Consider the following 24,139-nt stretch of genomic DNA (forward strand, 5'->3'; position numbering starts at 1 on the left):
TGATCGTACACATGACTCAAAGAATAAGTTCCTTCATCGCGATTGATAACGTTATCCCTCCGCTGTCTGATCCACGCTGCTTCTCTGATCCATCGCGTTTGTTTACATGAGTCTTTGTCGACGACTTTGACCCTTTTCCAATTTATGACATAATATATTCCACAAACACATTATTGCATTCATGCACGAAATTGGCTGTATCGGCACATTGCTGAAATCTTCCACACAGATTAAACGTTTAAAACGTCATTAAAAATCTGATATTTTAATTTAATTATATCAGTCTTGATGAACTTATTCAACGAGTGTAATTAACCAATCTGGACACATTTGCTGACTGGATCACTCACTATTGCAAACCTATTGTTTGCATTGTGCAGTTTAGAGAATACAGATTCAATAATTTATTTCCCAAACACATTATTGCATTCATGCACGAAATTGGTTTGTTAGTAACATACGTATAGCATTTAAATCCATGAAATATGTTTAAAAATAATTCTGAAAAGCTCTGAAACATCTATGTTATTACTCATTTACAAACTGTTTGGTAAATGAAAACGAGCTATTGAGAAAATCTAGCTAATCAGGTAATCACAAATATTCAAACATAAATTCATAATATAATGCAACTCAGATATACGAGGGTCATTCAAAAATGCCACCTCCACCGTCACATCTCTGTTATCTTACGTGCCAGGATATTAATTACCCATGTTTATACTCGTAAGTCTTAGCTACAAAATAAAAGTTATTTGATTAAAATATGATTTTTGGTTGTTAAGTTGTGTTGGTTAAAGCGGATACAGATTTGGTATGTCGGAAACGGTCTAAAAAACTGTTCATCTTATTTTCACATCAAGATGCACATAATATAGCTTAAAATACGGACGTAATTAAGAATTACCCCAAACGTGATCTAGTCGAAATCTGGCAAATTTCACTACCATTTGTGTGTCTGTTGAACCCTTCGATGTTTTCTTCACATATAAAGCATTTCTTATTTTGTTTTGAAATCACAAGGCGTGTCAGAGAGCTCAAATCGGGACAAGATATTTATCCTGAGTAAAGCAATTAAACAACCGCATCTTAGAAACATTTTTAGTGAGATTATCCAAGCTAAAATATGAAGCTTACTAAACTTTTGGCTTCAGTTTTTAACCGAGTCCGTCTTACCAAATCTGCATTTACTTTTACCAACATATCTAAACAATCAAAAATCGTAGATATATGTAGATAACAGAGATGTGATTATGGAGGTAGAACTTTTTGAAAGACCCTCGTTCATCAGAATAACTTCATTTCAGCAAGATTAAGACGACAATGTTCACCGTCAGCTTTTGTTAGTAGACATGATAAGTTGAAAGCCAATTAGCAATATTTTCCCTATCTCCCTTGTTCATGCTTTGTTTACATATCACTGCTGGTTGGTCTCAAATTTATTTTTGTTCTTTGCAATTGAAAGTAAAAATTATGTTGTGCTGTTTAATCAAGAATAAATATAGCTATACCAGACAGCCGAGAAAAAATAATTAGACGAAAATTCAGGTCTTCGTATTATACCAGCACTTCATTAGGCATCATACTAAACAATAGCATGACAAGCATGATGAATAAATGACTCTAAAATTTCCTGTTCATTATTTATTTCCACTCCTAAGCTAAGTAAACGTTTTGTAATAATTTTTGAAGGGCACCATAATAAAACGCCGGTGCAATAACGCCCTGACAATTACCAGTGTGACTGATGCACTATTGTTATACAACCCCAATAACGCAATATTCATTAAGGACTAGATATCGTTTGAGTGTATTCTTATTTTACGCAATACCGGGACGCAATATTCATTTAAGGACTAGAGATCGTTAGAGAAGCACGTGTATCACGTGTATTCTTATTTAGCACAAAATAGTTTAACATTATTACTCTTCTTTTGGCGCTTTTAACGTTTAAAAGTGGAATCGTGACAAAATGAGGCGTAAAAATCACAGTAACAGCAATATATCAACCCGTGCCTTAGCAACTAAATTTGGCGCGTTTTTTATATGTCTATTAGCTTTTCAGCATCATTATGTGATGATATCCGCTCAAGAGGAGGAGGAAGAATTTGTGTTCATTGCCGACCCTGTCACCGAAGCGCTCGAATATGTTGAAGCTATCGAAAGGCAAAGAAATAATTGCTCTTTCGGACCCAGTCTAAATCTCGAATACAGCAAAGCACGCTGGAGGACCGAAGCATTAGTAACTGTTCGCGCCGCAAATTTGCTGACTTTCTTCTCAAGAACGAACGACCACATTCTCGGTTCTCATCCTGATGATGTAAATATCTTATACTCGCTCGTACGCGCTAATGTGAACTACTATGAAAAAGTTTTTGGATCAGCTATTGCGTTTGATTTAGACCTGTACAGAGATTATGAGATTTTCTGTCCATATGCATTTATATCGCCAGATGGAATCGTAATAGCGAAAGATCTCTCAATCGGGTACGACTACCATGACAATGGCACGGATTGGTTTTGGGTACCGTTCGAGCAATTCAGAAATTTTGATTATAGGGAACCGAGTGTAAACCTTTCGGACATAGAGAATCGCCGTCTACTGGTCATCGAGGATGGCTACTGGACTCAACCATACTTTGATTGTGGTGGAGGAGATGTGTGGATGGTAACATTTTCGATGCCATTTTTTACCAATGCTCATGTGTTTAATGATTCATCACCGGATAGTGATGAAGGCTACATTTTTGCGTAAGTCTATCATGTTTTATTTTTATGAACTGAAAAAATGGGTAAAGCCTAAAGGTCCGTTCATATTACGCCGCAATTGCGGTGCGTTGCGGTGCTTTACCGATATATCGATTAGTTTTGCCGCAACTCAACGCAACTCATCGAATTTCCAAGTTCCAATGTATTTAACTTTATTGCGATATCGCAATGCAGTAGTTTGCAGTTGCGGTGTAGTATGAACGGACCTTAATAATATGTCTGTTTGTTAATGTTCGTCTGATTGAGTGGCTGTCTTTTGAATCTCTTAGTAACACGCAACATCACAAGGTCATAAGTTGTAAGTGACAACGATAAAGCCATAATGTACGATCTTATAACAGACATTTTTTTTCAAACCTGATTTTTTTGCATATTTGTAACGTTTACACATGTCCCAACTTGCACCTAAATGGAATCAGCCAAATTTGTTGTGTTTGTAGGTCAACAGAGCAAAGTTCGACATAAAGTCATAATTCATAATGACTTTATGTCCATATAGAACTGCATGTTAAACGGCCAAAATAAGCGATCGAGTTTCTTTCACATTGTTATTTAAGCTCAAAATGGACAGAAACCCTCCCTGACAATTATTACTAGTATTATTTCAGCATACTGAGTATAGAAGAACAAATTTAAAATTTTAAGGAAATCGTACATTAAGGCTTTAAATGACGTTGTATGTTACTAGGAATCAAGCTCAAAAATGTTGCAAGACCCCGTAAGATAATGCCCTATCATTAAAAGCATTTTGGACGGAGGAATGGAGCTTGGAATACGGAATAAATTTCAGGACGATGTGGAATTAAGAAGCAAATTAAAGCTTATTAATTCTGAGAGACAGTCAACACGAAGATACAAAAGCTGCATTAAATACACCGAAGCATTTTGTGTGTTTGGTGTACTTTTGAAATACATTGACGAAATTGTAAACCAAGTAAAGCTCCATTATAACATGTTGTAAGACCCATTCAGTGATCCCAGCGAAAGCGAAAGCAGAGAGTTGATATTCTTGAGAGATCACGAATTTTGGTGGTTTGCAAATGAAAAGTGTCCGCACTATCGATTGATTACGTAACTGTTATGAATAATTTATTAGGTTTTTCAATGCAATCGCCTCGACCCATTAATACATATTATCTGTATTATCAAAGTACTTGGAATAGCAATCCGGTGAGTTCACTGAACTACGCCCTAATACTGATGGAGTTTTAATGGCGTTTAATGGCGCTAATCCTCTCCATACACAGATGAACAAATACAATAGATGAAGGTCAACACGTATGACCTCCTATGTGACATGTTATATGTGATGTACAAAAACCTGAATATCATAAAGATCAGTATTCGTTTGTGCATATGAACTGCACATTTACGTTGCTAAATATTACTCATTATATATAATGACAAATATTGGTATTATGACAATACGGTATATACATTGTATATAAAACGACTAATAGATCCTACTATCATGGCGTCAGGTCAATGTTCATCATACCCCGTATGTTTCTTAAAATTCATTCATATTTGAGACAAATTGCTGTGCCAATTTTATTGGTGCACAAGTAGATCCGTGTTTTTTTTAATTTTCATTTCCTTTTAATGAAAGAAATAAGGTTTTCCACTGCACGGGGCCACAAGGGTGATACTAATTTTAATGCTATATTTTCAAAACGAATACGTGCTCCCGGTTGGCTCTATAGCGATTTCACAGGAAAGGTATTTCTAGTGCAATGCAGCGTCGGACTCTAGCTGAGAGCGTAGCCTAAGTCATTCCGGACTCCAAAAAGGGCTCTCCATACACAAATGAACAAACACAAAGGAGGGTAGTCTCCTCCGTGACCAGCTTGATTTCGATGGAGCGGAACCAAATTGGCTGCGGAGGAGACGGGTCATTTGGATATGCAAATTAGGTAGTGTCGCTGCCCTGGCGAAAGCGTCAAAAATAATGTTGTACATAAATTATTCACAAGTTAAGGCTAAGTCATTAAAATTGTATATTTTCGTTTCCTAAAAAACAACAAAAACAGTAAGATTGATAAAAAGTTGAAACTCCATTCAAATATAGCTATTTCACTACTAAATCTTTACAATTTCATGTAAAATGTGCAATGTTGTCTTTAATACACTGCGGCCTTTGGTTATACCACTAGCAGGCTATGTTAGCACAGCTATGATATTAACCAGTATGCTTCGACTACATTTATAAATACGTATTTATAAATACGTACGTGACCCATGGGCACGACATACCAAGACCCGCAAGTGTGACCAAATCCTCATGCCATTGGAAAGGGTAGGAAATCTTTAGATAAATATCATCAAAATTATTACACATATCGAATTTGTAATGTTATCAGAAAGAACAAAAAAATAAAACGTTTACAATATGATCACAAAGTTGAACAAAATAGACAAATTCGCTGCATAGTAGTTTCGTGTTGTTTACCGCCCGCCTTTGCCATGTACAGGAGGACCACCCGCTGTGTAGAAGGTCACTTCGAGACTTACTGTCTATAAACTGTTATGGCAGCGCGGAAGTGGCACGTGCGTATTTATAAATACGTATTTATAAATATAGTTGAAGCATACTGCTATCCAAGAGGCAAAAAATGAACTTTGACGATTCTTACTCATTTCCTACGTTGGTTTGGTTTGATAAATCAAATTGTGTTTCGGAGGGTGTGTGTGTGGGGTGAGGTGGGATGTGGCGGAGTTGTTTGTGGATGATTGGGTTTGGGCATTTTGGTGTTTTTGTATGGATGCCATTTGAAATGTATGGTTTAAAAGAATGATATCTACGTACTGATTTTATGTAGAGTACAAACAGTAGTACCGCGAGAAGTGGAAAAAGCTTTTTACCTAATTCTAGTAGGCCTATTCACGTAATGAATGGCACTGCCAGGCGGTATAGGACATGCATGAGACGGCAACACTGCCCGGACGTTGAACAAAATATGTTTTCCCAGGTGCATTTACGGCTCTTATTTGCACGCATGCAGTACCATAAAAAAGAAAGAAAGAAAGAAAAACATGCTGTAATTGAAATCAAAATTTGTTTGTGCTCAAGGTCAGAAACTACGCTTTTCGCATATTTGATGTCAAATCCTGCTGAACGCGTTATTAAACATTACCATAGCAATAATACAAATACATCGTTTGGTAATCTTTACATATATTACATGGATTGAAGTTGACATAATTTCATGTTTTTTAAAATGTGCCAATGAATAGCCATGTCCTAGATTGCTATTCCTATTTGCAAGCAATATTAGGTCAGAAATTGCCATCGAAATCGAAATCTTGTCGGTACATTTACGCTGTCAATTACGTTTGGCTTTTGTGTTTAAAATACATACACCCCCTATGGAAGACGAAATCTTAATCTCCCACACAGGGGGTGTAGCATTCAAATAGAGTCAACCATTCAGGTGATCCCATTTAAAAGTTACACTCCCTATGTGGAAAATTAATGTCATGTCTTCCACAGGGGGTATATGGATTTCAACTGGAATACGGTAGCCCATTTGCTCTTCTCTGATTATTACCAATTTTTCTGGTTATTACTGAATTACTAGTTCAACAGGATATTAATATTTTAAGCATATTTGAATATGTAGGTTATCAACGTAAAAATCAAAATTGTAACACTCATATTTTTAGTATAGAGATCATAAAATGTGGAAACTTCACGCCCGTCAATGTTAAGGGTGCGGTCGGTCTCTTTCTTGCTGTTGTTTGAAAGGACAAGAAGGACACCGCCAACGACCGGGGAAGCAGAACATTATCAATCAATCTACAAACAGCATTTAAGGTTTAAGCATTATATATAGGAATACTGACCAAAGGAACATTATTCTTGTTTATACCATGATACATGATATTGTAGTATCTCAATATTATGACAACTTTAGCTGTGTAACATAAAATCACCCACCGCTGAAAAGCGCTTCTTTTAATTTTAGAAAAATAAATTTGAAATGACTCTTGTACTGACCAGACTTTATGGAAGCGGGATATTATGTGCAATATATTTCTCTTCTTGGCCATTTGTAATTTCATTGTAATTTAATGAAAATTGTATGTATTTTTGATGTCTTTTATATGTATCTTATGTCTATACGTACATTGTATATTTCATGCTATTTGGCCTAAGGGCCATGATTTGAAATAGAATTAGCTTGAACTCGAATTTGCACCAAAATCTAATTTGAGATTTTTCTGAATGGAACCACATTTCATAAATCTTGAAATATTAAAGCTTATTGTTGTGACTGTTTTATTAGCTTTTCATAGAAAATGAATTTTCAAATGAAAAATATATATCACTATGTACATCTTATGAGGCTAAAATTATAAAAATGGCAGTTTCAAAAACGAATGCGGAATGCGTTTTTTAAAGATTTTTATCTATATTTTGATTTTTTTAAACTTAATTTTAAGTTAGAATGTAATTTTCGAGTGTTCAAAAGTAGACAGCATAAAAATGTAGTTGACTTACACAATTGAAAGTACAAATATCAATACCTAAACATTGCTTGTTTTAAAGGATGACTCCGGCAATCACAACATTATGCCTTATAAAATAATTATCAAGCACGAATCACATGGTTTTATTTAAAACAAACTCATAGTGACCATAAAAACGAATAAAAACATCCGTCTCTCAACACGCGATATTCAAATTTCCCGGGCGCCGAAATTGTCGCCGAAAATTTTATCTTGTTAAAAACCAATGTATTCCTCTCGTTATGCTGATTTAGAAAAGGTATAGCTCAACCTATCTCCGATGTAGGGCCTACAGCTCTTGAGTTAGAGTTATAGGGGAAAATGTCAAATGTTATTTAAGCTTTAGTCAACTTTATTTCCATAATAAAAAAAAAAATACATTAGACACATTGCTACATCTCCCAGCCAATTATTGGTGTAATTAGTGTTTGTATTTTGTCTACTATTAGTTAATTTATTTTCATATGCATTTCATATATTTTTCTTATCTTAATATTTATTCAGTGTCCTATAAGATGTATATTCATTTGCAACAGAATACTATACATTTTTGTCATGTTATCTTTATAATGACTCTGTATCAGAATTTGTTTATTTGTACCACCATACTTTTATATAATTGTATTGAAATATTTTAGTCATGTTACCTAATAATTTTGTTATAATAATTATGTATCAAAATGTATTTGCTCTTCACAATATAATGGATTTCATTATGTATCATTAATATTCCTATACACAAATTGTGTATTGTGTTTTTATCTTTATTTTTTTGATTGATGAATAAATTGAATTGAATTGATTTGATAATCGTCGAAAGTCAACTTGATTAAAGTAGTAATGTATGTATCCTAACGGAGTAGCAATATTTATTTTAAAATACTCTACACATTTTTTATCAGAATAAATCAATTTGCAATGTTTGTTTTTTATATTTTTAAGAATGTGGTTTGGTCTATAGTGATGCCATTAAGTAGGAAACTAAAAGCAACTTTCAGATCTGAACAACCATACCATTACTTAAAAATTTGTCAATTTCAGTAAATTGCTTATTTTACCTGTAGACTAATTTATATGGTGTTCGTTATATAGCATATCAGTGGTTTGCCCTTGAAATGGTGTTTTATTTGCATGAAGCCTGCATCGACGTTTTCTTAAATGAAGTCCTCATTACTCGTAATCAAAAACAAAATACACACTGAGATACCAAACATGCTCATCGTCAATGATCGGAAGGGCACAGTTCGTTAACCTCAATATGTTTACACATTCAAAGAATGACCTTTGTATGTGTTGGGTACAAAAAATCATATTCTGCAACTTGAAGGTTAAAGGTTGAACTATACTTGTTAGGTGGAATTTGATGAACTTTGGCTTTAGAGATGTGCTAATAACGAGAGTACTTTATATATCAAAGTGCACTCCATTTAGCAGATGGATGGATATAGAAAAATAAATTAGACTAGAATTGCTTTTACATTTTTTGGGAAAAAAAGGCTTGCACGTAAATAACAAGGTATTGAATATTGCAGTAAATGTGGTGTATAAATTGATTTTCCTTCTATTTGTAAATACCGATTTCTTATAGCCTCGATCTGTAAAAAAGGGCAGATGGAAGTACAGTTTTGAATGAATATTACTTTGGCACAACGGCTTGAATAAGTGCACGAGTGTTCAAAAAATGGTTTTAAATCATAATAACGATTTCTTTACAGAATAGTGCAATATCACTAAATATCTTTCATCGCCAGTGGTCAACAAAATCGATCACAAAATGTATCTTCTCTTTAAGGTGGTACTACACCCCTTGATAAATATTGTGACTAATTTTGCATTTTTCTCAAAAAATAATAACACACTGGTAAAAAAAGTTATGCATATTATAGGGGCAAGGAATCCAGTTACTACACTGGAATTTCAGTGGCTCAAGACAAGCGGTGCGTTATTTATGTAAAGAAAAGAGGTACAGCTAGATTGTACCTCATTTCTTAACATACAATGAACAAGTCTTGAATCACTGAATTTCCAGTGAAGTAATTGGATTCCCTGCCCCTATAATGTACATAACTTTTGTTACCAATGTGTAGTTATTTTTTGAAAAAAAATGCAAAATTAGTCACAAAATTTATTAGGGGGTGTAGTACCACCATAAGCTTAGTATTGTCACGTTGTATCTATCACGTTTTGACACGTTAATTACTGTACATGTTTGTTTTTCTTCAGTGGTGTAACAACCATAGATGTTGTGTTGGATGATCTGGACATTAACCAATGCCCGCGAGATGTGAATGCAGATGATAGCAATGTATTTGATCCATTTGTGAACACACATAAATGTCAAAACACAACTAAGGTATGTCGTTATATCATATTGTTAAACACTTGAGAATGTTCTTGCAATCATATTGGTCCTTATCCGTGATATGACACGATAAAATACTTTTGCGCGATACTCGTACGCGCTAATCGGGGTGCATAGCAACTGATCTGGACTGATCGATTCTAAGACCAGGGTAATATCTTGTAAAATGTAGGATTTTATTTGATTAAAATTAGGTACACTTATGCCCCCGTCATACTTTCCGCAGCGGCAAGCGGCATGACGTATCAACCAATGACAAACCTTGGTTATGTCCGTTTGTCTGCAATGCGCGTGCCCCACGCCGCTCAGCGGCAAGCGACATGGTAGTATGAAACCAGTATTATGATTGACGTAAAAGAACTCGGCTTTGCTTCGTTGTTTTGCTTAAAATAATGATGTCGCCCGTGTTATATAAGACGATAGGTGCACGACAGCGGCTAAAAACAATACCTTTAGTCTCTAAATAATTTTGATCTTTGTCCGATTGGGTTTAAACTTGGTGAAAATAATCCTCGATATGAGTGGAACACGTACAAAGTAAGCGGATATCATCCGGGGTAGTCCATGCCCGGCTTAAACTAAGTGAAAAGCAAGCCTAGGTTATCCGAGGTACAATTGTGTCCGATTGGGCTTAATTGGTGAGAATCTTCGGTTTGAGCATGACCAAAAATCAGTCTGAGCTCATCCCAGGTAAAAGATCATCTAGGTGACATCTTAAAAATAACTTAATCGTGCTAACTTGTAAACCACCATCAGAGAGTCATTCATCCAATGGCAAACCTTGATTGCGCTATAGATAAGCTGTTTATAAAATGTTACTTTATGACCCTCCCCTTGTCGTCTACTTTTCCCACAGCCTATTAATATCCCTTTGAAGGGTTATTGGGTCAAAAGTCATCCATAGGTCATCTGGTCAAACTATGCCTTTTGGTTATTATAAGTATTTATAATGGTTGAGGTCATCTTCTTCTTCTTTCTCCTCCTCCTCCTCTTTTGAAAATGTGTTATCACTGTCATTTTTTAATTCATCCAGTGTGTTCAATTAAGCAATCAAGGCTTTAAGCGTGGAACCTATCAATGTCAATGTGAGAAGGGGTATTATTTTCCTGATGTTGGATCCGGCCAAAATGCTTTCAACGGAACGCAAGTTGAAGAAGAATTTAGTAAGAAGATCAGAGGATATGATAACAATTATGACAGGTAAAGGATTGCAAATTATTTCAAATTTTATTTTCCTGCATCCAGTCAATGTCTCAAGTATGAAAATCGGATCTATTTGCCTTTGCCCAGTCAAGTGTGAACAAGTTGAAAAGAAAGTTGATTCATTTGGAACATCGGAGCCTCTCACATACTTATACGATGGCGAAATTATGTAATCATCGGATTAACTACCATAGCAATAGGAGAAAACAAGTTTTTAATATACCGCGCTGCACTGGTACGCGGTACCTCTGCATTGAACTATGTTATGCTGATCACTCGCACCTGTAAGATTATTATCTTTGAAAAGACCGGCATTGTATTCATTAATCTATTGATGAGAGCAACCTGCTTGTAGTGCAGCGCGATATATTCAAAATTGTTTTCACCTATTGCTATGGTAGTTAATCGTCACTTCGCCAGTGTATACAATTAACATGTACCTTTTTTAAACTACTTTGTACTAAAGGTCAATGAGTAGGATTTTATCTTTCCCTAGAGAAGCCCTTATCGGATATGCCCTATGTCCTCTGATCAGGACTTCTCCTGGGAAAGATTAAATTCTACTCATCCATAGCTTGTTCCTCGATCTTGTCATAACAACAAAACACTTTTAGATATTTTTTGTTCAATAACACTGCCATACAGTTTCTTTTAAATGTTATTAATATCGTATACTATGCAATCTAAACTATCTTCGACCAGTGTAGAACAAAAACGTTGATAGCATATTATTTGCATGTGCAAGATCGCGTAGTCTGCAAAAGTCACGAAAGTACGTATGATTGGAAATCCGGAACAATGAAAGTTGACTTTCACAGCAACTTTGTGTTACTACTTACCATGTTTGGTGTGTGGGGTGGGTGGGGGTGTGTTGGGGGGGGGGGGCTTGTGGACTTAAAATAGTGTGTGCAGTGTGGGGTGAGGAGTATTACTGTAGTTCTATATGGGGAAAGGTGGGGTGCACCTATGGGTGAACACTCAAGTGCGTGAGCGTGTTGGTGATGTGCAGGATGAGGATGATACTTGGGTGTGATGTTTGCTATGCGCGAGTATGTGATACATTTTGTCATACGGTATAGGAGATGACCTTGCGTTGCCTGAAACTGTAATGTTGCTATCCACGAATGATCAAATAAATTTTTACACGCAGCAATAAATCGCTGTAACATAATGGTAAACTCTGAAATAATCTTTAACATTTCAATGTAGAAACAACCTTTATCATAATGTTATTCTTCCTTTATAGTTTCATCTGCCTGCTCTGTGCTGAAGGATGTGATGAATGCGTGGACAAGAGCCCATGCTTTCTGGAACCAAATACCATACTACGATTCACCTTAGCAATACTTCAGTGTGTCTTCATTGTTGCCTTACTTGGCCTTGGAATCTTCACGTTCATAATGAGAAACAATAAGGTAAAACGAGATAAAAAAAAGAAGTTCAGGTTATTACTTCTGGTCTATATTCTGGCATCTCAAGAACCACTGGTCCCACGGTTGTTTGATGGGATCATTTATTACTTTTTCAAACAAAACATCATGTACAACCAAATTTTAGGCTTAAACAGCTAAAAGTGATATCAGTCTAATGTATACAGATGCTTTTGAGTCATTCTCAACTTTAATTTCCCCTCTTTTACAAAATGAATCACTTTTATAGCATTTTTTACAGCTTTTTTGGATATAAAATGCATCTATTAATGACAACATTGGTGGCGCTATTTAGTTACTGGAAATTACTCTTTCAAGCTTTTAATACAAATAATTCCTTTTATTGTTTGACAAAATATGTTTATAAAATGTTCTTGCTGTTTGTTTCACCTATTCCAGCTGTTTTAATGGTAGTATTAATCACCTACCCCTTGCAAATAAAGAAATATGATTTAGGATAAATAGCGCCATCTATAGTTTGCATTTACTTAATAATGAAGCCAATTCTATACATCAAACGTCCAATACTAGGCAAATTTGGACTGATTTCTATGCTTTTTTAATACGGTAATGGTATTTCAGATTTTGTAATTTCTTGTACACGACCGTATAGCAAATGGATATGAAAATAGTCATAATGATGTACCACGTATATCGTGCGACGGCTGTGTAATTATTACAATAATAATACTGACAATCCACAAAGAAAGGAAACAACTGGCACTAAAAATTTTATTAATTTATCGGAGAGTCTTTGTTAGTGTGTTTGTCTGTCTATATCTTTTAATTAACAGAAAAATAACCAGTCTTTGTTATCTGTCAAATGAAATAACCTAAACATCGCGTTTTCAGACCTCCACATTTATGTTACACTATTTTCGTTTCATACCTATTATGTGCAGGTCATCAAAGCTGCAAGCCCTGGGCTGCTTTATGTGTTTTTATTTGGAGCAGCTATTACATATTCTCAGGTTTGCCTAGCTAATTAGTTATGTTCTCATTGGGCGGGAGTAAATTAAATCGAGGTTTCAATGCCACACTATTAGTTCCTGTTTGTTCACGAAATACGGGAAAATATGTACGGTCTGGTGCCGTATTATATGAAGCCGAAGGCCATTTGGTCCATTTTCCACTTGGCTCCATTCCCATTTGGTTCAATTCCCATTAATTTGTTCCATCCTACTTGGTCCAGTCCCATTTTTTGCAATCCTATTTAGTTTAACCCCATTTAGTCCATGGAACCATATGATTGAAAAAAAAAAAAACAATTTCCAGAGTCACTCTTCCAGAGACTTGGAATAACACCGATTTTGATAACGCATGTATCACATGCGGACGTCTCATTAAAACTAAATGGACTATCTACGAGGAAAAACAGGGCGGGAAAATGGTAGAATAACAATGAGGAAAAAAATAATAGCTTCTAAAAACAGTATAGGGAATTAAAAACAAGAACTTTCAAACAACGCATCATGAACAAAATTGTTGCCCTTATTTGTAACTTCCTTTGGCATAAAAATATGTTTTTATTTATAGGTTATAGGCGATGCCTTATCCAATTCAGACATAACATGCATCATCCAGCCATGGTTGAAGTACATCGGCTTTTCGTTGGCATATGGAGCATTGCTGCTAAAAACATGGAGGTTTGTTTCGATGCTTTAACAGTTAACACTTACATTGTATGTAATCAATATTCCGATGCTATTAGGTACCACCTTTTGTATATAAACAATAGGAGTTCAAGAACGAAATAAGACGCCGCCAGCAATAAAAAATAATTAGGAGTGATTTATTGATTGACAATCAATTCATTCACCTCATTAAAATATTTTTATCCGTAACACATACAGCCGCCTTCGACTATATTTATAAATACGTATTTATAAATATGAATACGCACCTGACCAAATCCTCATGTCATGAAGAATAGGAACTCTTTAAATAAATATCATCAAATTTAAGTATTAATCAAATAGCAACATTATTACACATGGGAGATTCCAAATTTTTAATTTGTTGTCAAAAACAACATTTTGAAAGTATTTGCCAACGGAAAAAATATTCATCGACGGAAACGTTTACAATAATATCACAAAGTTGAACAAAATAGACAATTTTGCTGCACAGTCTGGTGTTGTTTACCACCTTTGCATTCAAATGTACAGGGAGACCACCCGCTGTGCCGAAGGCTAATTTCCAGACTTCATGTCTACAAGCTGTTATGGCAGCAAGTAGGTTGTCACGTGCGTTATAAATACGTATTTATAAATATAGTCGAAGCATACTGACAAACAGGTTGTCCCAAAACGATCTTAATACTGCGATGGGGAATTGTTTGAAAAATAACCGGTGAATCTTTAAAACTGTACCATAAAGAGGGATAATCAAACTTATTTCACTTCAATCAGTGGGTGGGATGTTATAAACGTTTCACAGTTTTCCCTTTGAAGCTTTACGTATATCGAGTTTACAATGTACTTCACCATTCGTAATCTACGTCATTATTGAAGACCAAATTAAAAAGACTAGTTTGCGTATGACTTTCTCTCAACCGGACCAAAAATGCTGTACTGCGCAGGTCAGCAACCAATCACGTCGCGCCTTTGCCCTGATGTCAGACGCAAACTAGTCTTTTTAATTCGGTCTTCAATTATAAATAAATATCATCTTATAATTTACTTTCAGAATAACAGTTGTCTTTAAAGTTCGCAGCGCTAAGCCAATCCGTATCACGGACAACAATCTCTACGCTCGGATGACCGTTCTAGTCATCGTGTGTTGTGTCGGATTGGCAGCATGGACTATTATAGAACCACCACAAAATGCCATAGTTATTACATTAAGTGGTATGAAGTACTACAATTGCTCAAGGACGTATTGGACTTACATAGGAGAGGCTGGTAAGGGATGATTGTCTTTCAGGTGATATATAATGATAATGATGATGACGACGATGACGATGATGACGACGACGACGACGATGATAATGATGATGATGATGATGATGATGATGCCGATGATGATGATGATGATGATGATGATGATGATGATGATGATGAAGATAGCAGTGATTACTAATATCAAGATATTATTATATTGATGGTTTATTCGAAGTTTAACTCATAAACAACGGAAAAGGAGCACGTAGATTTATCTGCCCTTTTTTATTTATTTCCTGGAATATACTCTTATTACATATTATTTTTTAAGAAGACAGAGAAGAAGGAAGCTGCAAGCGATCGATCAAGACGACCAAGAAAGGAGGAGCAGTTGGAGGAGGGGAGGGGGGGAGAGAAAGATGAAGGGAGACGAATGAGAAGAAATGCAGGAGAAGAAGGAGAAGCATGCTGGCAGGAACAATGGACCTATAATCCTTATAAAAAAAACTGACGTAGTGCAATATATATTTCTTTTCATTGTTTAGAATGTTATTTCTATGCATCTGTGCAAAATACAGATAAAATAATGTTTCTCATCGTAACGTTATTTTAGGTGAACTTCTTCTGCTCGCCTGGGGTGTTTACTTATGCGTGAAAGTAAGAAAAGCACCGTCAGCATTCAATGAAGCTAAATATATCAGCGTGTGTATCTACAATAAAACACTGATGTCATTTTTTGCATTGGTCTTAATATCTTTGTAAGTTTGCAATCAGCGCCTTGATCTAAATGAAATAGCGCTTTATAAGAACTATAACCTATAGCATACAGTACCAGCGTTACGGTTCATTGTAATGCTTCGGAGTAGCACTGGGGTAATCCGGAGTAGCCTCAGTGAGAAATTGGATGTGTAGCCTATGTATTTATGTAACCTTCAAATTCTACACTGCAAAATATGATTTGTTTAAATTTCTGTTATCTTGTTAAACTTCTTTTGATCTTAATTACGCTACCAGACTACTGACCAGCTACTTTGTGGCTACCCAGCAAACACAAAAACGTTTAAAAACGTTTTAAATAAGTTATATTTTGGCTTTTGGTTTAGTTAAAAACGTTTTAATAACATTAAAATGTCGGGTTATATAAAGGTCATGATAACGTTTTAAAACGTTTTGTATGAAAACGCATTACAACAATATTTTTAAATGTTTTCAAAAAATGTTATTGTAAACTATTTTTGCAAACATTTTTTCCAAATATTATGTCAATACTTAAATAGCATTATGTAAAAATATTTGAACCCAGCAAACACAAAATGTTCTTAAAATGTTTTTTCAAAACCTTTTAATAACATTTAAATGTCGGGTTATATAAAGGTCATGAAAACGTTTTTAAAACGTTATTGAAAATATTTTGGGCAAACATTTTTCGCAAAATATTTTTTTCCACCCCAAAATAACATTCTGTTTAGAATATTTTGTATTAAGTTTTCAAGAATGTTTTTGGAATGTTAATAAAACGTTTTTACACCCTTTATATAACCCGACATTTAAATGTTTTCTGTAAAACATTTGTGTTTGCTGTGCAGTATATTTCAACAAATGTTATTTAATGTTATGAAAATGTTTTATACTCTTAATATACCCTTTATATAACCCGACATTTAAACGTTTTCTGACAACCTTTTATAACCTTTTGCGAATGATGTCGAAAACGTTTTGTGTTTGCTGGGTACTCTATAGAATACCTGTGCAGTATCAATCTGTATGTGTACTCCAGAGTACCAACACATATACTCAATGAAGTGGTTGAACAGTAATGAGACAGCAATAGGAATCTGGTAGTGTATTGCTGTGCTCAAACCCGGGGGGGGGGGGGGGGCCTCCGAAAAAAATTGTACGGGGGTGTGCCACGCAGACTTTCGGATGCTGACTTTCTCTATACCTACTTTTTGCTGTTTTTGCTACCATCAGTATACCAATTTTCAAGAAAAAGCACCCAAATTTGCCATAATTGGGCGCTTTAATGGAATTTTTGCCCAAATGCGCCCAATTGGGCGCATTGGTATCCACTGAAAACCCACCTATCAATATACCAAAATCGCTGAAAAGGTACCCCAAAATCGTGGCACATCCCCGTATACCTTCAACCAGGAAGAACCCCCCCGGTGCTCAAAGATCAAAAATCGAAAGGTATACCACAATTAATATTTATACCTTTTGAACTCAAACTTCAGAGATTTGCAAACAATGTATCTTTTTAATTTGTGAGAAATATAGAAATTACACAATTACATTTACCCACCAGATCACGAATCTCATTATTAACAATGTGGGTCATTGGTTAAATTTGCTTGAAACACAAAACATATTTACACATGTATCATCAGAGTATACGCACTTAATTTAAATCTAAGATAATACATTTTACGTTAAATTTTGATCTTTTTGCAGTGTACTGCCAACGCTAGAAGGTGGTGCAGATATGTATATCATCGTGGAGTTTGCCAGAATTCACATATCCATGACAATGATTGTTGCACTTTTATTTGGGTCAAAGGTCAGGAATTAATTATTCTCTTACTTCCATTAATAATTCTGGGTCCCCTGAGAGCTGGCCATAGGTAGGCCTATATAGATACTAACAAAGTCTTTTGGAATTGAAATCCTTACACCCCTATATGGAAGAAGTGACCTTAATCTCTCACACAGGGTTAAGAAGTTTGAGTTAAGAATTGAAATAGAGTCACCCATTTAGGTAACCCCACTTGAAATTCACGTGTCATGTCTTCCAAGAGTGGTGTATGAATTTCAAGTGGAATAGCCAAATGCACAAAGCAAGCTGTCCAAAAGGTAATTTAAATTATTTAAAGTGTGTTAACCTGATTGCGTGCTCGTGCTCTCGGGCGATTCTGTGATGGGTTCCTCGTTTGGAGACCAATAATAACTGCTGAATAACAATAATACGTAAACCATCAAACTTTTTTTTCTTAATGGACGTGTGATTCAACTTTCCTGCCATTTTTCAATTTGATTCAATTAGAACACCGTTGCTTTCAAGTGACACGCAAATTAGATACAGCCAAATTGCCATTTAGTTAAGTTGTTTTGTACGTTGACATAATCAACCTCGAACTAATTATTTCACAACCACGCTCAATTTCAATGTAAGAAATCAAATTTAAAAGAAAAACATGGGTCGATCATTAAAGCAATGCCCTAAAGGGCCATTTAGTTATGGGTCGTTAGAGTTTGTGAAAAACATGTTTGCTCTGGTTAGGTATATATTATGTTTAGATGGAAACTTTAATTCAGTAACATTTGTAAAGGTAAAGATACATAACGTTGCCTTCATGCAAAACCATATAGTCTCTATTTTAGGTGCAAGCAGATTTTCCAAAATAGCGTCTCAAAATAATTGAAGAAAAAAATACGTAGCCCGGATATGTAGTTGCTCTTAAGGATCTAAAATGAGCGTTTATTGGTTTTTCGACAGTATTTTTTTGTGGGACATGAGAGCACCTCAGACCTATCGAATTGCATTCTAAATACGAAGCATGTCTTTCTGATATCAAATAATTTTCATTTTTTGAAAATCACAATATAATACAAATTTTATAACAAATTATAAAAATTTGATATTTTTCAAATTTTTGATATATAACAGTCCTCGAAGTAAATTATATAAATCTAATGATATATTCTTAAAGTGTATGTAGCAGGGAGGAAAAGCCGACAGTCAATTGAAAATTTTGACCTTTCATATTGAAGATATGGATTTTTTCCCAAAAAGACCTAATTTTTTTTTGGTGTTTTGGGAAAAAAAATCCATATCTTCAATACGAAAGGTCAAAATTTTCAATTGATCGTCGGCTTTTCATCCCACCTACATATGCTTTAAGTATAAATCATCAGATTTATAAAGTTTACTTCACGTACTGTTAAATATCAAAATATCAATTTTAATGATTTGCCATAAAATGTGTATTAAATTGCGAATTTCAAAAATCAAAATTATTTGATATCAGAATGACATTCTTCGTATTCAGAATGCAATTCGATATGTCTGATGTGCTCTAATGTCCCAAAATAAATACTGTCCAAACGTGCATATATACCCCTTGCCTTAAGCGCATGTCGAATTTAACAAGTTGAACATTTTTGAAATATTTCTTTGCACCAAGCCCATTTGATCAGTTATTCTATTTAATTACCCTCACGGCCCATTATTGCAAATCACACACTCTGATTGGTCAAAAACTATATTTGAAATAATGTGCTCATTACAACTTTTTCCGTGATACAACGCTGTCACTTGAGCTGTGGTATATGCGCTCTCTCTTGATGTAAATATATAAATCACAATATTTCAACGGTAAAATAATGGAAATAAAGGTTGCTGCCTCTTCCTTTACACCCAAATAAAAAGTTAAAATAATATAGGTCTCATTATTTATTTTTGTACTGCCTCGGACACTTTATTTGGGTGTAAAGGACACGGTATTACCATTTATTTCTTAATTAGTAACGGGCACGGGAGCACAGCAATCTAAGACTCCTAGGCAAGGCTCTTCACCCTTATTGTCTGTCCCTACTCAGTTGTGGGACCCGGCTTTATAACATGCCGGGAATGTAAGAGACTCCCTGTGGAGGAGGTGTACCGACCCCCTCCGCAGCAACGTGATAAATACTTAATGGTTACCAGCAAAGCCTTCAGTTCTCAATTATAGGCGAAAAATTGTCATGTTTAGAGGCAAATTTTATGAGAACAAAGCATTCAGCTCTGAGTGTGTTTGTATAAGAGATGCTGATTGGTCAACTCCTAGTCAGAGGATGATTTAAGCACTACCCAGCACCCTACACTGTGCTGTGCAGTGAGCAGAGCTGTATGAGTAACATGACACCACTGCCCTGCTATACTGCATAGACATGCATGGTAAAATTTGTACCGTGTTATATTTACAATAAAAACACTGTTAATTTGCTGGTCGATTTCACATTTTATGTTATCTACAGAAGGTGTGAATTATCCTTCATACATACATCACTTTTGTTCTGAAATCGACCAAGTAATAATGACACACACACTATTCTAAAACAACATCTTTTGCACAGAGTTCAATGGGATTTGAAAAGTTAACTGGCAGTTGAAACTCCGGTGATAACACTTTTGCAGTGCATGATGGGGCTTCCTTAAATCATCCTCTGACTCCTAGTATACACAAAATTATTTGTATCGACAAGTTAAAGTGTGCGCTGTCGTGCATCTATCGTCTCATATAACACGAGCAACATCATTATTTTGGCGTACAACTTCTCCTCGTTATACTACTTAAAATAATCATGTCGCCCTCATTCATACACTCTTATTAGAAAGTGAGAACCAACCAATCAGAGCAAACGTTAGAAAAAGGCCAAGAGTGTATTTATTGTAATGCACGGGCACACTCTACCGCGTACTACTCGTAGTGCTTTCAGACGCGCTCGATTTTCTTATGAGTTGATGCATTTATTTTTTCCAACATTTTAGTGACATGTTTTTAAAAATAAAATATCAAAAATCACGGGATGTTTTTGTCGTGTATCGGTTAATTAATACGAATCACTTGTTGCTCGTATACTTGTATTAATACGTCTCCCGTGTTATATCAGGCGATAGAGACACGGCCGGCAGGGTCTCAAAACAATACTTTATTCTTTAATTCAAACTTATTATTCTTAATCTGTTTATTTCTATTTTACATAGATGTATCACGTGTACAATTACGATGAAACTCAAGGAACTCAAACAGGGACAGGGTTTACTAAGAAAACAACCACGGGTCCTGGGACGAGTACTGGTACAGGGAAACAAGTATCTAACGTCCAGGATTCAACTATCAGCGGGGCAGTGGATTCGGCTGGACCGGATTTATCGTTTTCCGGCAATGAAATCCAGGTATAGGACTATGGTCAAGATTATAGAGCTTAATTGAACAGTTTTAGCTGCATTAGCCGGTTGAAATGTTTGATTAAAAAAAGGAAAAAAGGATTTTGTAATTCCATTCAATGAGCTTGACACCTTCTTACGTTATACCTGATCAACCAGGAGGCTATATATAAGCATGAAAAAGCAATATATTTCCAGGATCTGTGCTATTACGTAACGCATTGTTCCTTTGATGTCGATTTGATTTGCCGACATTCAGTCTATTCATAAAAGTGGTATCATTTTTCAACAAAAGGGGTCCGCCATTAAATTGGTAACTGACCTGTGGGCATATTGACTTTTTACACAGCAGACGAGTATCAATTAGTAACCATAACAAAGTCATATGTAAGTAATCCACTTGCGAAGGTGGTACCATTGTTATTACACAGCCCAGGAGTGTGCTTCAGTTGCCTCAAGTTGGTCTCACGCACACAAACCTTCCAAGCACCTAACGATACTGACGCCCAATGTATAAATACCTAATAATAAAGTCGCCTAATTCTACAACTATTATAGGCGTCGATCACACGTTTTCATGATTATTGATTGGCAACATTTTTCAATATGTCAGCGCTCAAACTGGACACAGTAGATGAAGAAAATGTTAATAATGTTTAAAATATTTTCTGATACTTTTCAGACCTTATTATTAAAATCAATTAATTAACTATTATTTATTTTAATAACTTATGATTAATTCTCATTAATTAGTTGTTAGTTCATTAATAACAAGCATCGAAGCTGTATCGACGGTCGATCCAAAGATCGAACAAATTTGGTTCTGGTGCCTAAGAAGTTATGGTAGACGAATTTTGGTAATATCCCTTAATCCCAATCCGGGGATATCATCGTAAAGTCTATACGGTAATTTTTCTTTTCTTTTTCTCAGGCTGAAATAGAGAGAATGAAAAAGAAGATACATGAAATAGCCGAAGAAATGCAACTAACAGACTCCGAGTGGCGAAAGATTGTCAAGAAAAGTCAAGCTATGGCAAAGATGACCAAGACACCAAGCAAGACTACAATAAGCAAGTCATTGTCTTCTAAAGCTGGGAAAGATAATGCGGCTTTTTCATCACAGTCTTCAGGCGGATCGTCCACTCGCATTGCGGAAGACCCGTCTAAACCAGGACCGTCAAATAAAATTTAAATTTAATACTAGTATTTCTAGTTTTTAGTACCCGGGCTTCATGACATTACACTCGATGTTATTTGAGAAAAAGGACGACTAAGCAAGCAAGCAAGCAGGCATTGAAGGACCAAACAGATATCTGATGAATATTATATGGTAGTGGTAGAATATAAACATTTGTTATCCGTTTCTTTTTGTTCAATTCCGATATGTATTTAAAAGGGTCTAATTTGAGAAGAACTTCGCATTAGAAAGACAGACCAGACACTTCACAGGAGATTGATCTACATTGTATTGCAAACATTGTGTAAAAAGTAACGATTCAACGTTGAGCAAAATTACGCCAATAAAATAATTGAACTCTATGACAAAGATCAATCGTTCACGTCATCGGCTGAAATGATGGATTTGATGTTTTATGTCAACTTGTTCATCAACTGTTGCAAAACTCAGTCTACAATTGAACTGTTTTTAAAAATTACAATTCTTCAGTGCAATAATCTGTTCCCCGGGTAGGCAAATTTCAAAATAGAATACCACAAAAATGCTTGCTAAGCCTACCAAAAATTGTTCCCCCACCACTCGGCCTGCCAAGATTTTGTTTAGAACCCAATAACATTTGCAAACCGTAATTACATTCACTTTATCATAATTAAAAAAAATATTTAAAGAAATCAAAGACGTCTCGGGCTACAAATTGTAGTGTAATTAATGACTGACGTAATTCTAACCATTGAAAAGAACGATTTTTGTTATCCATCAAAAAAACAAACCTTTTATATCAATTTAAAATTTAGCCTAAGTACATCAAATATCGATGAATAGCTGATCTACTATGTCGCTATCGATATAATAGCTTCATGGTCCTAACATCATGCCTATGGGGTTTTCACAGGTAAACGACATGACATGCGAATTCTAACAGTGTTGTGCAATGAATTTGCGGGTTCGAGCCAAGTGGCTATCACTTTCAAGAAGATGTGTGTAATTTGGAAAAATAATTCAAAGAAATCTTTGTAATAACTCACAAAATATCAGAAAGACAACAATTGGGTCTAAATATTCCATGATACGATATTAAAAAGTGCTTCTGTTTCACTCACAAATATCGATCCTCGTGCAATTTTCTGTGAACATCTAGAAAATATGTCTCAACCTAAATCTGAAATCTGGCGGAGTATAATTGAAGAGAAAGTGACTTTCGAGCGTTTCTATGCCCGAATTGAATATGTTAAGCAGAGCCTATGATGATCCATAACGATAGTAAAAAGTGCTTCTTTTTCCCTCGGAAATACTTTTTCCCTAAGAAATACCAATCGTGATGAAATTTGCTCTGAATGTCTAAAAAAGTCTCAACCTAAATATGAAATCTAGAGGAGTATAATTAAAGAGAAAGTGACTTTCGAGCGTTTCTATGCCCGAATTGAACATGTTTAGAAATAGTGGTGAAAACAACCCTCAAAAGGGTTATACTCGTCCAGATTTCAGATTTAGCTTGAGACATATTTTTAGACATTCAGAGCAAATTGCATAGCGATCGGTATTTTGAGGAAAAGAGAAGCACTTTTTACTATCAATATGGATTATTATAGACCCTGTTCAATTCGGGCATAGTCTGTGCCCGAATTTAACAGGTTTACAAAGCGTATTCGCATGTATATCAACCAATCATTTCCAACCAACTGGATCTATTATTTTGCTAATTAGTTTTAATACATTTCTCGATTATTAACTTTCGATGATGTATTAATTCAAGGCAATAATTATTGACAGCGATGGATGATCTAAAAATGCATTTTGTGGCATTTAGAATATTTTAATTGTCGTCTGCAATCGCTATCGCCGATACAAAAGCGACAAGTGATGCATTGCAAAATTTCGGCG

General features: G+C 35.2%; 1 protein-coding gene across 1 annotated transcript; it reads left to right on the plus strand.

Annotated features, from left to right (window-relative positions):
* The first annotated feature begins 1,821 nt into the window (after positions 1–1,821).
* LOC140135903 (probable G-protein coupled receptor CG31760) lies at positions 1,822–23,326 on the plus strand. The gene is made up of 11 exons (XM_072157571.1): positions 1,822–2,751; positions 9,502–9,631; positions 10,674–10,840; positions 12,090–12,258; positions 13,176–13,244; positions 13,810–13,919; positions 14,962–15,176; positions 15,769–15,913; positions 17,607–17,712; positions 20,899–21,090; positions 22,013–23,326. Exons 1-11 carry the CDS (start codon positions 1,973–1,975, stop codon positions 22,271–22,273), a joined length of 2,343 nt encoding a protein of 780 aa, XP_072013672.1. The 5' UTR covers positions 1,822–1,972; the 3' UTR covers positions 22,274–23,326.
* The last annotated feature ends 813 nt before the right edge of the window (positions 23,327–24,139 follow it).

The sequence above is a fragment of the Amphiura filiformis genome, chromosome 16, assembly GCF_039555335.1.
Source record: "Amphiura filiformis chromosome 16, Afil_fr2py, whole genome shotgun sequence".
NCBI classification, from domain to species: domain Eukaryota; kingdom Metazoa; phylum Echinodermata; class Ophiuroidea; order Amphilepidida; family Amphiuridae; genus Amphiura; species Amphiura filiformis.

Coding starts and splice junctions, on each gene's coding strand:
- LOC140135903 (XM_072157571.1), top strand. CDS start 1,973: ATGAGGCGTAAAAATCACAGTAACAGCAATATATCAACCCGTGCCTTA. Junction 2,752..9,501: donor GATGAAGGCTACATTTTTGC/GTAAGTCTATCA, acceptor GTTTTTCTTCAG/TGGTGTAACAACCATAGATG. Junction 21,091..22,012: donor TTTCCGGCAATGAAATCCAG/GTATAGGACTAT, acceptor TCTTTTTCTCAG/GCTGAAATAGAGAGAATGAA.